Source organism: Cnephaeus nilssonii (genome assembly GCF_951640355.1).
Source record: "Cnephaeus nilssonii genome assembly, chromosome: 12".
Lineage (NCBI taxonomy): Eukaryota > Metazoa > Chordata > Mammalia > Chiroptera > Vespertilionidae > Cnephaeus > Cnephaeus nilssonii.
In genome coordinates, this window is record NC_137083.1 from 42,402,860 (window position 1) to 42,419,370 (window position 16,511).

General features: G+C 46.5%; 1 protein-coding gene across 1 annotated transcript in view; it reads right to left on the reverse strand.

The window, feature by feature from the left end:
• Positions 1-16,511, reverse strand: part of LAMB1 (laminin subunit beta 1) — a 67,595-nt gene that overhangs the window by 12,251 nt on the left and 38,833 nt on the right. The window contains exons 21-26 of the mRNA XM_079785902.1: positions 14,290-14,453; positions 13,138-13,362; positions 11,887-12,101; positions 11,158-11,254; positions 3,344-3,713; positions 546-730 (exon numbers count right to left, since the gene is read on the reverse strand). Of these exons, the coding sequence (XP_079642028.1) occupies positions 546-730; positions 3,344-3,713; positions 11,158-11,254; positions 11,887-12,101; positions 13,138-13,362; positions 14,290-14,453 (1,256 nt within the window). The remainder of the gene's footprint in view (positions 1-545; positions 731-3,343; positions 3,714-11,157; positions 11,255-11,886; positions 12,102-13,137; positions 13,363-14,289; positions 14,454-16,511) is intronic.

The window sequence follows — 16,511 nt, forward strand, 5'->3', positions numbered from 1 at the left end:
CTGTCTTGGCTTTAAGGATCTAGCCCAACAATAAGTGATCATGTGTTAAACAGCATGGATAGTGTGATCTGACATATTTCTACTTCCTTTTGCTTTTTGGGGGGTGGTCCTATTTAGACCATACTATGATAACAGTAAGTGAAGGACTGGCCAAAATTATTTCCTGACCAACCAACCAGCGTTCTTGAATGTAAAATGGTTAGCAGAAGTATCAACTTCATTTCTTAACTACTCAAGAGCCTCTTCCAAGAGAAGCCCAGGAGGTTAAACCGCTAACTGAAAAAAATCAGGAAACGAATGCCATTCTAATGAAGCAACCGCTGCGTTCTCCCTGGGACCGCTGCTGGGCCTCAGTCTCTCTGTGGCCCAGGTCCCACATTTGCAAAATGGAGACTTCAGTCCTCATTTGGTTCAGAGACAATGAAGAAAAGCTTTAAAATTGTTTAGAAGGCACTTAATTTTTTTTTTTTTCTGAACTGTATGAAAGGTTGCACAGAGGGTTAAATCCATGTCCAGGATTGAGTGCTTGCACAGAAAACGCTCACCCCGAATATCTGAGTTTTTGATGAATTCCAGTTGCTCAGCAAGTTCTTTCACCGTGGCGTCCAGGCTCTCTGCTTCTGCCTGGAGAGAGTCCAGTTGTTGGGCTGTGCTGTTTCTTTGTGAATCTGTGTCAGATAATTTCTCTTCTACTTGAGCCATCTTTTCTGTAACATCTTTGGTTAGTTTCCTGCAAAGAGAAGGGTAAGTTTATCCAAGTAAAATAAACCTTTTTATATTTTCTAATACGGTCATTTCAAACCAGGTCAGGAGTCGGTAACAATTTATTTCTAAATTCTGGTTTTATTTCCCTTATCCTTAAGAGACCGTATGACATCTAACTATTTTCTTTCTTCAAGGGCTTTGAAGGAAAACAGACGCACCGCTGAGCTGTGCAGTGGCGGGTGGGCCATGTGAAGGGTGCTGAGTCTCTGCTGCAATATGAGCACATGCCCAGAGTTCCGAGTCCCAGCTCTGTATGTGAGCAGCTTCAAGTCCATACAGTCTCACAAACTCGAAAGACTAAGGGACTCCAGAGTAGAAGTATGCCTCCCAGCCAACTACCGAAAATGCTCTGATCCAACCTCAGGGATCTCCTTCAAGATGGGACATGCAGGACAAAAGCCCCGGAGCCCGCAGGGAGACGGCAGGAGCCACCCTGCCTTCCACAGAGTCCCCCCTTAGGCAAGGGCCCAGCCAAGGAGCCTCCTTCCACCAACAAGCAGCCCTTTCATTTTCCAAGAGAAAGAAGGTAGTATCTAGGGAGAATGAAATATGATCAACATTTAGCTTTCACAACATTTCTAAACCCAACTGCCCTTTGTTCTGGATCTTCATGTCTTCAAAGCTGTACTTTAGGCATCTACTTATATATACGGTGTATGTGCAGATACATCACAAAAAAAGTAATCTTTGAGGAGATGAGCTTAGTTCTGGGTATTACTGAGTCACCAATTGAATATAATTGTCTTCTCAGGGATATAACAGTATAAAAAACTGGGAAAATGTAGAGATGCTGAAAGGTTGGGGGCCATTAGAAAAAAAAAAATGGTATTTAAGGCTGAGATAATACGATGGCCCAATTCAGAGAAAAAGTACTTAAAAGGATTTGTTAGGTTCAATTACATTTTATAAACCCAATGACTGTTTTCCCGAGGCTATTATAATATAGTTTCTTTTTTCAGTGCTTGGCTCTTACTACCAATCTGCTGATTGGCAAGAAGGCGTTCATTTCGTAAGTCTCATACAATGTGACAATTTAAAAAAAAATAAAATCTAACATTGCACATTTTTAAATAATGCCACTTGGGAACCTGAAACATGCATCCTTGTATATTGTGTTGAAAAAGATTTCATGAAACCAGTTTTCCCAAGGTGCTTACAATCTATCTGTGAATGGACTAGTGAGGGTAAAACAGCAGCTTCGGGAATGTAAACTCTCCTCCGACAGGCTGAAGGGCACCACAGTTTTTCGTTCTTCCTTGGCTGCATGAGACCAAGGCCAAGAATCATTTCCTAAATGGGCTTGCACTCAGCACCCAGCCTTCTAAAACCCATCGCTACGGTAGGAGGCTGAGCTGCTCCAGCCTTTTTACGAGGCAAAATTCCTCATTAAAGGCACTATCGCCCCACCTAGACATTTCATAACAGCCCGGTCACATGGTCTTGGACACAAAACCTGAGGTTTGACATCAAGGGACTTTGAATCTAGAAGGCCTAGGAAGGACCTTCTACAAGGTACATGGGCTAATTACTGTCAGCTGTTCTCTGCCTGCTACTCACAGGTAGCGTCGAGATGAAAAGTCCATCTGGCTTCTTAGAGATGCCGATTAAAGTCCCATCAAAAAATGTTACCGCCCTGTTGTCCTAACGTAAAATCACTTCAATGTATAGGATTTAGCTATGAAACATTCCCCTTGCTCACGCCAAATGGTGAATCTGCAGTAAAAAGACATGGCATTTGGGGAAACAAATGCTTCTTGCCCTTTCCTGTTTTGTTCTTCAGCCTAGATCTTATTGTGCTGGTTTTGGGGGTCCTTTTTGGCAAAGGTAGTTGGAAGGTTTCAGAGCAGGAGAGAGAAGGCGAGGAGAAGCATGGACCCTGTGGAGTTGGCACCACTCGGCTCTCTGCTTCCACCGGCAAAATAAACTCTCCTGTCAGGGAGGTGATCACCCAGAGAGGGCTACGAGGAGGATTGCTCACTGCAGGGAACTGTTGTAATTAGATGAATGAAGCACTGTTCCAGGGGACCAAAGGCTGAGCAGCGGAAATAACAGTCTTATCTGTGGTAATGGAATTTCCCTGGTAGTTGCAAAACATATAAAACGACGTATATTTATAATGACTTTTGCAATTACATTAACTATTTCATAGGTGACTCTTTTTGCTACTCTATAAGGTAAAGACAAACATTATTCTTCCCTCCTCCACAGGAGAGAAAAGAAGCTCAGGAATAGGCGAGTCATTCAAATTCACAGCCTAGCAAGTAACAGGGCTGGCTCCTCAGGGCTCCTTTGTCTCCGAAACCAGTGTTCTTGCCCTGCTACTGCCTTAGAGCACCATTTGCAAGGAGGGACGCTGAGTATAACACGTACATTCTATACTGCAGCTTCCACGGTTTGGGTCCCCAGTGATGTGCCAACGTACACACACCCAAGGCCCAGAGGAGAGGCTGCCGGGAAATGGATGGCCCAGCATCTGCTTTCCCTCACAGGACCAGCCCCGCCTTCTGATGGAAGCACCACGCCAAGCCAGCTCTGAAACAACACTGTGAACTTTCACGCACGCTCATTAACTACTTACTCTGCTTCCTCAAAGAGATTGCCAATGTTTTTCAGCGGCTCTGCAGCTGGGTTCTGGGCCAGGATGTCTCTGATCTCATTGACTTTCTTCTCCACCGAGTCCACAGTCTCCCGGTAAGGCCCGATCACACCACTGATCTTCAAGGCCTTGGCTTTCTCCAGGAACCTCTGGGTCCTGTTGGTCAACTCAGCGATGATCACGTCCCAGACAGCAAAGCACTGGTGGCAGGGTGCGCAGTCAGGGAAGACCCCCGAGTACCCTCGAGTGCACTTGTCACAGCGTGGACCCTCGACACCCTCGACGCAGACACACTGGCCGGTGGACTGGTCACACTGTGGCGTCTCAATACCCCTGGGGTCACAGTCACAGGCTAGAAGGGAAACAGCAATGCTAGCTGATCTACTAGATCACAAACCTCAGTGATGAGATCTGGCATTCAGAATCCTCTGTCACTGTCACAGCGGCAAGGTGACAGTCATCGATGACTACAGCTTTACTGAGAGACCACAGCAGCTTCCTCCAAAACCTGCGTTACCTCAGCTCTTGCTGACCACTTCTTAACATAATAGTAAATAGGGCACATTTTTTAAGGTTATGCTTATTGTGCGGGCACTGTAGAAATGGTTTACATGCATCGTCTCATTGAACCCTCACAATAACCCTGTGGGATAGGTGACCTGCCTCAGGTCTTACAGCAAGGAAATGGCTGAACTAGGGTTCAGATTTAGCACTTTGCAACTCAAGAGTCTGTGCTCTTAAGCTCTGTCCTGCCTCTGCCTCCCTCTTACTGGGACTTCCCTTTAGACCCTATCAGGACAGACAAGTCAGGTGACTTCCTGATGCCAGGAGGCATCTGGCGTAAGATACAACACTGAAGAGCAGCTCCTAACACACCTCGCCCTGCCTGGTCACAAAACAGAATGGTGAATACTTGGCGAAATGCAATAAACTTGATAAAAAGGAACTAATCAGAAACAAGTCACGGGAATCCTAAGAATCTAGTTCAAAGGCTTTCTACCAAGTACAAGCTAACCTGTGGGAGCTGCCACAGTGATGACCGCTCACAGCACAGGCTCGTGAGAGGTCAGGGATGGAAGGTACCTGGGAGCCATTCCAGCCGCACCCTCTCACTGGCGGGGAGGGCTGCATCGTAGGCAGAGCCTGATGGTGCCGAGGAAGACTGGCGGTCCGGCCAGTGGACTGTGGCCGAGATTACTGATCACAATGCCTGTACCACTGACCCCTGGCTTACAGTCTCAAATCTCAGGGGAAAAACTTACTTTTGTATCAACACTTGACATTTCTGAGTATTTGTATAGAGTTTAAGTAACAAAAAAACCTGTGCCCACATCTGATCTCTGGCCTTAAATCCTTCTGGGAAAAGGTGGGGATTAATGAAAAGCAACCCAAATGTCTTATTTCCATAACTAGCCTGAGGATTCCAGGGCCCTATGTCCATTCTCAGCACCGAGCACAGGGTTAACTTGCAAACTGGAGCTGTTGTCTTTGCCAAATGAGGCCCTGACCTCGTTTTTGGTACAGGCATGCGAGGGACATGGATACGCCTCTATAAAAGAAAAGAATCCTCCTAACATGTCAACAGTGACCACAGCACAACAGACCCATACTCTCTCAGAGGTCTTTATAAAATCTTCTTGGGCCAATAGCTATGACTCGCCCCTGAAAGACTCCCTAATTGAAACATCTTCTGGACCCAGTCTCACTGACGTCCTGAGAGCTGCTCACAGCACCTCTATCCTCCAAACCCAGAGAGATGTGATTGCGGCCTGTGACCTTGCATCTGACCCTCCCTACATCCTGCCTTATATTACTGGTTGTTTTCATTGCCTTTGTTAGCCAGCTACACCCAAGTGCTCGAGTGGCAAGTTTGTGCAGTCCAGTGTCGTGGTCAGAGCACAGCCTGTGGGCCCAACTGCCTGGTTGTGAACCCTGCCATCCCCACACCCCAGCAATGAGACTCTGGGTGACAGGGAAACTGAGTCACAGTTTCCTATCTGTAAAAAAGGAGTCATGAATATACCTAACTCATAGGATTGCTTTCAGGATGAAATAACTTAATTCTAAAGTGCTTCAGGGAAGGGCTGACTCCCAGTAGGCACTCAGTAAATGCTTTTTATTACTATTACTTTCTGTGTCCATGTAAGCGCCAGGTGGTCTCCTGCTCAACGTGTTGCTTGATCACATTTCCATTGGCTAAAGAGAAAAAAGAGTGGTCAAAGCCCTGGCCGGTGTTGCTCAGTGGTTAGAGTGTTGGCCCAGGCACCAAAAGGTTGCGAGTTCTGCTCCTGGTCAGGGAACATACCTAGGTTGTGGACTAGATCCCCGGTTGGGGCGTGTAAGGGAGGCAACTGATTAATGCTTCTTTCTCACATTGATGTTCCTCTTTTCCTGTCTCTTTGAAAATCAATTAAAAAAGAAAAGACATACATATCCTTGGGTGAGGATTTAAAACAATAAAGAAAAGGCAAGTGCACTCCCATTAAGGTTTTCCTCATTTGTCTTTTACATAACCACATTTTTTCCCATAAGGAGGATACCTAGCTTTGGTTTAAGTCTTTCCATGAACATATTGTTAACAAGGTGGCACCAGGAGGTCTAAAATTCTGCTCAACAAATGATTTCAGTGGACATTTTTGGCAATTAACTACATAATTTGAAAAAAGCAGCCACATTCTTTTCCCATAGCTCCATCTAATTTTGGATGACACCTATTCTTGTTCCTGCCGATCTCTGGATCCTGTCCCTTTAAGAGCAGTATTCTGAAGGGCCGGCAGGAATTCAGCTATTTCCAGTAGACAAGGACCAGTTCAGCTGAACTGACCAACATTCCTTTCCTTCAATTGAAAAGTAGAGAGTCAAATTTCACAGATGGCTAAATTGCAGTTTCATCAATGAAAAATTGATCCTGATCTTTCTCTGAAAAGATACCAAATGCCTATTCTAACATGCATAAGGTTTTAATTTCAAATTGCAGCTGGGAAACTGCTAAGCTCCTGTGGACATGTGCTTCCTTCCCTGCCTATTGTTCCAGGATTGCTTCTCCAACCGGGTTCGCCTGGGAGGCGATGTTAACTACGTTGTAAAAACACTTTCCAAGAGTACTTTCTGACTGAAGTGGAAAGGTTGGTTCTCACCTGACAATTTAAAACTTCATGGACACAGAAACGATGAAGGAGACTCTCCAATCATCTCTTACACTCACGGGAACCTAAACACTGCAACAGTGCAGACCATCTCGGATGATTCCCATGGATTTTCTCCTCTCAAGGGAAAGGGAGAGGTGTCCAGGTGGACCTGTAGCTCAGCCTTGCTTTAAGAAACGGGGTTTTGGGGCAGAGGATCAAAAGCTTTCTCTTGGACAGAAGGAGAGAGTGTATAGCAAAAGTGAACAAATCATGATGATGAAGAATAGCACTTTGAAAATGAGACAGTCATTTTTAATGGGCCATAAGAATTCCACCTTCATCTGTAAATATAGTCTTGGTTATGTGGTCAGTAGACTTCCTCTACTTTTACTAAATGTTCTTATCATTTCGAACAGGATCTCTGAAAGGTAGGTAAATGAAGAGTATTGCACCATTTAATAGATACTGAGGCCTGGGGGGGAAACCATAGTAAGTCAATGTGAGAATGGGAAACAGCCAACGGACCTCTTTGTCAGTAGGTATGATCTTTCTGCTTTTTCATATCCTTCCTCGCTTTCTCCAGACCTCCTCTGCCCACTGAAGGAAGTCCGCCTCAATGGCTTGGATACAAGGCTTTTCACAATCCGGTGAAACCGAATCTCTCCATGACTGTCCAGTGAGACGGTTTCCTGAGGGCGCCCCTCCCACCCCAGTCTTGCTGCTACATGCTGTCCTTATGGTCCTTTAGCCAGAACAACAATTCTCTCTAAATATCACAGCAGGCCCTCACTTGCATTTGTCTTTGGGCAAATCACTTAACCTCTCTGAGCCTGAGAGAGTTCTAGACTATGAAACAGAGATTATACTTCACTCACAAGTTGTTGTAAGGATAAAATCAAGAATTTGCATCCAATATCCCTAAAAGTGCTCAGCACACGGCACATTCTCCGTAAATGACGACTAAAGCTAACCTTGTCTATGAAACCTTGCCCAACGACTTTAGCTCCTGCTGGTCTTGCCTCTGCTGACAGGTAAAAAGGTCTCCAGAGGTTTCTTGCTCCTGCCATTGCACTCCTCTTCCCCGTTTCCCCGGAGAGCCTGCACGTGCCCCCCGTTCCGGTGGCAGCTTGTCTGTGTGTGTCCACTCCCTGCAGGCCCAGTGGGCAGTGCTCAGGGCTGTGCTGGTTCTCTACCTTTCCTTCCGAAACAAGCCCGCCAGGGCCAGGGGAAGTGCTACATCCAGCCACCAGGAAACAGGGTCCATTCTTTCCTGCCAGCAACCTTGTCCCGAAGTAACATGGGACTCCAGGTATCACGCCCAAAAGTTTACTGACACTTTACCTCGGCATTTCCAGTCTACTGTAAGGGCAGGAAATCTAAAATTTTTAATCTCTTAAATGTGTTGGTTTTTGCTTTACATCCTCTCCCTCCCTTAGCCCCGCATTTTTTTTTTATTTTTATTTTTTAGCCTCAGTAATATAACTTCGGTTTTGGAATGAAAATTGGAGAATGACTACGATTTCACCTGCAGAAAGAAGCTGGCTGTCTGGTTCAGGGGTAAGCCAATTTTTTCTATCAAAGCCCAGATAGTAAATATTTAGGCTTTGCAGGCCAGTTGGTGTCTGTCACACTATTCAGCTCTGGCACTGTAGGCGTGAAGGCAGCGCTGGACAATTCGTAACACACGGGCACGCCTCTGTCCAATGAAACCTGACTGACAGACAGTTAGCTGTACCTGGCACATGGCCATGGTTTGCCTGCCTCTGGCACAGCCCAGCTCTTCAGGGACCGTGCTCTGCGATCAGAATTATGTAAGACAACCCTTCCCTCTACTAACAAGAGTATGGTGATTCTCCAAAGAATCAAATTAAATCTGATTTCCTGAGTCACAGTGACAATAAATAAAGAATAAAGTGGTTGTAAATGAATCCCAGGCTGAGAAAGGAATACAAGCATTCTAAAAATTTATGCCTGAGCAAAGAAATGGACTTCATTTTTCTACTAAAACAATGTGAAATGAGAAACAAGCATGATGGCCACTGCCCACAGCTTCCCACCTATGGCCCACATTTCCAGTTTGCCCGGGTTTAAGAAACACTGGCCTTTCCCAAGACGGGAGACTCTTTGCTCTCTCTGAGTCCACAGAAAGATTCCTCCTGTGACCCTTTGACTCCGAGGGGCACGGCGCAGCGCTCCAGGCTGAGGTTTTCTCTGACATGGTCAGCCGTGGGCGGGCGAGTTCTCTCTCCATCCCAGCACAGTGGTGGGCTTGTTCAGACTTGGCACAATCGGCCAAGCGCCTCAACCCGCCTGGACAATAGGAACATTCAACAATTTATATGTTGGAGACTCTACATAACTGCATCTCTTCTCCACAAGGAGAATACTTAGCGAGGGCCTAAGCTTTCTATAAGGTTATTGTCAATGAGGTGGCACCACAAAGTCTAAATCTGTGCCCTGTTTGACAGAAAGATTTGAAGTTGAAGACAACTTGGCAATTCATTATGTAATGTGAGAAAAGGGGGTCACATTCTTTTCTCATAGTTCCATCTAATTTCCAACGATAACCATTCTTGTCCCTGCTAATCCCTGGGGGTCCAGTCCCCTCAAGTTCTTGTCATCCCATTACCATTTGTGACTACATTCCAGCGTGTGGAGAGCCCCGACTCCATCTGCTTCTGCATTTTTTTGTCCCAGCCCTCAACAGATCATCCTGGTCCTGCTCCTACTGCCTCCCGGCACGCAGGCCCTGCGGCTGCGGGGACTGCCCAGGGTTAAGTCAATTCTCACTCTCGCTGGACGCTTTTTAAGTCAAGAGCTTCCTCCACAGGGTGTCAGAAGCATCTGGGTCCCAACAGTTTCTTATGTAATGGGCTGACCCTTCTTCTGGGTAAAACAACGAATTGGGCAAACTATTCCGTTGCTTTCACTCTTTGCAAAGTTTCTAAAGCATGATCAACTTTTGACCCAAATAAAACTGATATTGTGCCTACGCCACAATTTTTCTGGCAGATTTAGAGCCAAGACTTTGAAGATAAAGGGTAAAGTTCTGAGCACTAAATGGACAATTCTCTGATGGACTCTGGCTCCGGTCACAGGCTTTTCATGCGAACTGAGCTTAGATGGAGCAAAAGGTCAGAACGCTTTGGCAGCCAACGCTATTTTTCCAGTGACACATGCTAATAGAATCGGCTATAAGCAATGATAGAGCCATTATCTGGGGTAAAATCAAGCCCCTGGGACCTTAGGGGCATGACAGAATTGAGGGGTGTAACAGAAGAGTGGTTAGAACTCTAGGGAAACCAGATTCCAAGCAGGGTTTTTCTTGCAGGAGACATCTTGGTGCATGTGGTGCATTGCATGTCCCGGGCACTGAATGGTAGTGAGAAAATCAGCTCCCATTAAAACCAACATCTGGACCGAGGACTGATGAATGAAAAAGCACTTGTTTATTGACACAGCAAACATCATGTCCTCTGTGGAGCAAACCCTAACCTAACTTAAGATGTTGGTCCAAGTCCTTCTGGCTAAGCCTCAATTGGAGAAACAAGTCATATGCCTTTTGTTCTGATCTTGTCCACTGTTTGAAATTTTCCTGCTATTAAGGAACCATGGTTGACTTAAAGAACACATAGTATCTGGGTTTCTGACCTTTGGTAGGAGAAAACTGAATGTACTGCTAACTTTCTCACTACGGTTGTACCCAAAAAAGAAAAATTTGATACAGTCAACATAATTTTTTCCATTTGTACAGGGATAATACACTGTATTAAATATGTAAGGTCTTCATCTACATGGGTTTGATTACAGAAACTAATCAAGTATTCTTTAAATTTAAAAAAAAGAAAAAGATCATTTTTAAATTTAGAGTCCAACAGGGACCTAGAATTTCAGATACGTAACAAAGAAAAGATATCAAAGAACAAGTATGAAACTACAGAAGATATTTATCTATAGTTGTAAACTTAAAACATAGGGAAGAAAACCAAATAGGAAAACAGAATAGACACAATCTTTCAAAATCTTTTCTGTAAACGTTTTTACTTCCATATCTGAAAAGTAATCTGGCAGGTCAAAAAAAATATATATATATTGCTACAGCATAAGACTTGAGCAATCCTAATGATTCATGGGATTTTAACAAGTTTCTGTTCTTAACAAAATGTCAGGTTCTCTCTCCCAGTCCTATGTTGTCAGAAGCTTAGGTCGGAGCCTGGGCTTTACTCACACCGACAGACCGGGAGCGCCTGTCCCGTCCGCCTTGCTGTGCATGAAGGCGCCGTGACTACGCCCTGCAGTTCCCCGTCGCGGGGACGTCGCACGTGGCACAAATGCTGAGGGCTTACCCGTTTATCGAAATACGCGGTTGCTATAAGCCCATTTTGCTGAAAAGCATTTTAAGAAGCAATTTTGTGTATTTGTGATACCTGTGTGTGCGTGTCTGCGCAGAGACACACAAGCGCTACGAGGAACACAGCAGGTCCACTTTCCACTGCCCACACTTCCACAGGGCTAGACTGTTAGATGTTTAAACCAAGAGCGTGAATTTATTTTGTCATTAAACACAGAGTTGTTATAGACAACTTAATCTGCACGGCACTTTAGAGCTTACAAAAAGCTGTGGCCTCCACTCTGAGCAAACACCAGCCGGGAACGCCGCGGCCTTACCTCGGCACTCCACGTTGGGGTCTCCCCAGAAGAGCTCCTGGCACTCGCTGCAGGTGCGGCCCCCGAAGCCAGGCATGCACTGGCACTGCCCCGTGAACTGCAGCCAGAAACAGATCTCCGTCAGCTGGGTGCAGGGCACACCCGGTCACACTCTTTCCCCGCTGCCAGTTAGGGGAATGCATGGGACTGAGCTGCTGGCCTGAGGCCTCCACACCCTGACTGGAGGGGGAGACTTCCCTCTGTCCCGTCTGGGTGCTAGGGGCTAGCTGCTCCAGTGCAGAGGTCGGAAGGGCCCCGAGCACATCACATCTTATTTACATGCTGCTTCACCACTCGCTACAGGCCCCGGGGCTCACCTGCCGGGGTAGCCCTCCTTCTGACAATGCTGCCTGGGGTACCTTTCAGGCCACGTGGCTAAGACAGCAGTCTGATCCAGCAGCCAGGGACATTCTAACGTGGGTCGGCAGCGGGAGGCCCTCTATTAAAATGCCCTGGTTGCATCGGATGGGGCCTCCATGTATGCTTATGTCCCAGGCGAGGGGAACAAGTGACAGCTGACATGCAGTCTGTGCTGTGTTTGCCAAGCCGTGGGTCCTGCGGCAAGAAAGGCCGGGGCCACCGGGAAGGAGCCTTCCTCTAACTGGGACAAAGGCACCAAACAGCTGTTCCCTGGATTCATAAAGGCATCTTTCCTCAGCCCTGAGGCGCCCCCGCCCCCCAGCACCTCACCTCATTACAGGACGGCCCGAAGGAATGAGCAGCATCACAGCTGCATGGGTCACACCCAGTCCCGCTGGCCAGCTGCCAGGTATTGGGTGCACAGCGGTCGCAGTTCTGCCCGACCACATTGGGAAGACACGGACACTGGCCCGTGGTCTTGTCGCACTGGCAGTCGGAGCTGTTACAGTGGTCCTGCACGGTGCCCAGGGAGTTGCAGACGCACTCTGGAAAAGAACACGACCAGACTGACTCACACAGCCACGCTCACAAACTATGGGCAATGCAAAGTGAGCTAGCTACCTCCCCAGGGCTAAGATTTCACTCTCCAGGTTTCAACCTGGAAATGCAAAGAAGCAGTGAAAAGAATGGAGGTGGTAAAAACAAACAAACAAAACACATACACACAAAGAACTACAACTATTGTTCTTCAGAGGTTCTGAGTATGTTCTATTCTACAGTCCTGACGTTTCCCATGCAGACGTGCACCACGGCACGCTCTAGCAGAATTTTCAAAATACTATGCACGTTTAATAAGCTGCTGGTGAATCATTTTTAAATTGAGGATTTAACTAGAAATAATAAAAAATATGCCGTGGGAACTGAGACATATAATGATTTCAAACTCTTGGCAGGGAGCAGCAGTAATGGATGTGTGAGACAGCAGGTAGGAGCCCTTTAAGCGAGTAAGACTTGAAGGAATCCAGCCCTGCAGGTCCTCAACATTCCACACGTGTTTGCGTAAACAAAGACGGGGCCTGGGGGCTGTGCACAGGAACAGCAGGCAGCGCTCCCTGATCTTGGTCAGAGAGAAATAAGGAAGTTCTGAAAGACAGAGTTTAGAGGTGGTTCTTTCTTTTCCTCAGCCTAGGAGGCTCTGTCCATCCATGGCAGACAAGGCATGGACCAGAGTGGGCATCTAGGATCTCCAAGTCCTAGCCAATCAGCAGCTTCCTGGGCAGAACCTGGATAAAATCAATACACTTTACTGGATGGCACTGATCAGCTACACAGTTTTTCCCTTTTGATTGTCTCTCTCAGGCACTGAGTCATACTCTGAGACTTCAGTTCTGCTGGAAAATGAGGATTATAAAGAAAAAGAAAAAAAGCTCAGTCTCATCTTTCTTTTGCCAAAAGAGGACTTTGACTCTCTGAACAAGGGACAAGTGTATTCCCAAAGGAAAGAAATACCAGGAGCACGGAACCCCCCACGCAGAAGTGGAAGCCCTCCTAATAAACGGGCACGACCCACGCGCCTCTTACTCCGACAGTCCTGCTGGAGGGCGTCCCCGTAGTAGCCGAAGCGGCAGCGCTGGCAGTGCGCCCCTTCCGTGTGGTACAGGCACCGGAGGCACCGCCCCGTCTCCTTGTCACAGGCGTCCGGGTCTGTCGTGTCGATGTTGTGGTGACACTGGCAAGGCTGGCACGCCCCTCCGACCTCAGAGGGGTTGCCAAAGAAGCCCGAGGCACAGTCCTCGCATCTGGAGCCTATTGTCCAATCAAACCAAGTGCGATGCCTTTAGCCTGGGGACACAAGGCCTAGTCCATCCACATTCCTGCCCAGAGTCAGCCAACTGTGCTCCGCACCACACTAGCTACCCAGCTCGGGGTTCCCACATCTCGAGGCGGGAAAGCCAGGCTTCTATAAGTAACACTGCGGCAGCCTGGCTCAGAGGCCACAGTGGGGCATGGATGCCTATAGGAGTTCCAGCACAGGGGCCTTTAGCTTCTCACTACACAGGAATCCAGCAGATTAGGAGCTAAATTAATGATCTAATGGGTAACACTTAGTTTGGTGTTAAATCCTAATCCAAGGATTATATTGACTGAAAAATCACTGTTCCTGCCTGAGCAACCTGAAAATGGGGTCCTTCATGATGACCAAATTCCCTAAGAAATCCCGAAACCACAGGTAAATGTTTACTGAGCTGTGGATAAGTGTAACTAGTATTTGAAGGCATGGGATCAAGTATGAAATAAAAGGGAGTTTATTTTCACTACTCACTACACTCCTTGAGTGTTGACCGATAATGTAAGTATAACCAACAAGAAGAATGTATCTATCGTTGGCTGACTCGGTGCCCTGGGGACCCCCGACATGATATTCTTTTCTTCCTTTGAGAGTCTTCTGCTAGGAGCTGGCCAAGGGAAGGGTGAAGTCGAATGTAAATTAAAAGTGTTCACAGGGATTTGTTATGGATTCAAATGAGCTTGCTCTCCTGCTCTGTACTATAACATTATCATCATCCAGACTCAAGAATGACTCTATCCCACGTGCCAAACAAGAAAAGAGTTATCTTTTCAGATTCCCTTCACTGGTAATTAATGATTGGCTCATTCTTCATCTATTTCCTTCATTAACAACTAACTCATAAAAGACACCTCTCTTCCTTCCAGAGTCTCTACATTACTTACCAATGTACCCAGGGTTACAGACACACGCGAGCTGTAAAGTTACAGGATCTTGATAGCAGCTACTGGCAAACTGGCGTCCGCTGTCGGGACCATCTGGGCACGGACAAGGGCGGCAGTGATCTCCTGACCCAATGATGGGATCACCATAGTAACCCGCCAAGCACCTACATCAGTCACAAAAGAGAGAGGGCCCTGAGCCAGGCTTGTAAGAAACCTGCGACAAGAAAAAGTCTTAGAAACTGCATTCTCTGTTTGGGAACACACTTCCCAATGGAACAGGGGTTCTCCAACGTTAGTTCTAATCAGAATTCCCCGAAAGGACTTGTTCTAACTCAGATTGCTGGGCTTCTCCCCCGTTTCTGACTGAGGTGGTCCCAGGTAATGCCGATACGGCTGGGCTGGTTTCATGCTTGCAGGACCACTGCATTAGGGTGACATCCCTGGCCTCACCTGGACCCTCCCTACCTCCTTCCCAGGGAAAGAGGTGTACCTCCCCATGTGCACCCCACCGTCCCGTCAGCTGCCCGCTTGCCCTGAGCATTCTGGTCGGCTGCCTCCTTGCCTTGAGTCTGGGGAAGGGGTGGGGGGACCTGTGGTTGTCTGCCTCTGCCTCTGCCCGAGAGGGTGACATGCTAGCTAGCCCATGGCGGATGTTCTGCAAGCAGCCTTTACCAGAAACAGAGCTGATAAGGAAGCGCTCCAGCTGCATGCCTCTTGCGTCTATCTCTCAGGTGGTTTCAAAGTTGGTCAGGGATGAGGAATGTTATTTATCAACTCCTCCGTCCCATCTCCTCTCCTCACAGATAAGGAACCCTTGGAGATGAACTGATTTGCAAGCTTACACAACTCCGTTAGTAAAGAGCCAGGATTTGAATGCAGCCTCCTGACTTCAGCAAGGAATTCTTGGACTATGTCATGCTGCTTCTCAATATGAATGGTGTTTAGGTTACTGGCTTACTTCCTGTAACCTAAGAGCTTAAAGGCATTTGAAGATCATCCAATGCAACCTAGTTATTCACTAACAGAAAGGTGGATACTTGGAAAAGTGAGATAACTCCTCCAAGGTGATAAAGCAGGTCAGAAGCAGGACAGGGCCTGGAACTCAGGTCTAAGGATTTCCAATTCAGTTTGTTTTTCATATTTTTTCTTTTTTCTTTTTTGAGGCAGAGGTACTATTTTTTAAGCGGGTGTGGGGGAAGATGAAGAAATAGAAGGGAAAAGTTGTTCAAAGGAAACTAACCATGTGCGGGGAATTGGTGGTGATGAAGCAGTTTCATACACTGGGTTTTGAGAAAGTTTTCCAGGTGAAATAAACCCCCGTACATCAGGACGGAAACGGAGTGTCATTTCCTGGCTCCCCCTCCACTTCCCCCTCCGGGACAATCTGAGCCCGGAGCTTCTTTTCAAATGCATGGGCTTGACACTACTTATCTTGGAAGAGGAAAAGAATGATGAGAAATCGGCTCAAGCTAGAAGCAAATTACTTTAAATAAAGTTTTGTCGTCCAAACTAGGGCTAAATATCTTTCCTCCTCCCACACCCTCTCTCGTTGTCCAGCAAGAAATCAAAAACGCTTTACAAGTAAGTCCAAGAACAGTCGGCAACATAAACCAAGCCATTCTCACCGGATGTTCTTGCAAAGACATTACACAGTGTGCTGATTGCGAATCGGCATGGGGACACCACCTTTGATGACGGTGCTCCCGCTTGTAATCCGATTTTCTCATCTGTCTCTTTTTCTCTAATTCATTTTCTATCTCCCATTGAAAAAATAATAGAAAACTTAATGCAGAAAACACAAGAGGACACCAATATACTAATTTCTTCCTTTCAATCTTGTGTAATTCGTTCCTTACAGCCTTTTACAACACAGTTTTGTGGTTGGAAGGAATAATTTTTACTCAAAGAAGTGATCACTGGACCCTCCAAATTCTTGCATACCCTCTAGCACGGAGACAAGAGCCACACATTTGCTTCCATGCACACCTTCATGCCATAAGTTAATCACATATTCATTTTTACCAGCAATTTCTCTTTCATGTGATGAGCGACTTTTGTACTGACTGAGGCGACTTGCTGAAATTTTAAAAACAAAAATCCCATATAGAGTGGATGGATATTAAAAGAGAAAATTTACTGACATGGAAGGCGAAGACCAGTACTAAAAAAAAAAAAAGGCAGGTTCTAATAGCATGTCTGCCTTTCTTCATTAGTGATGAATA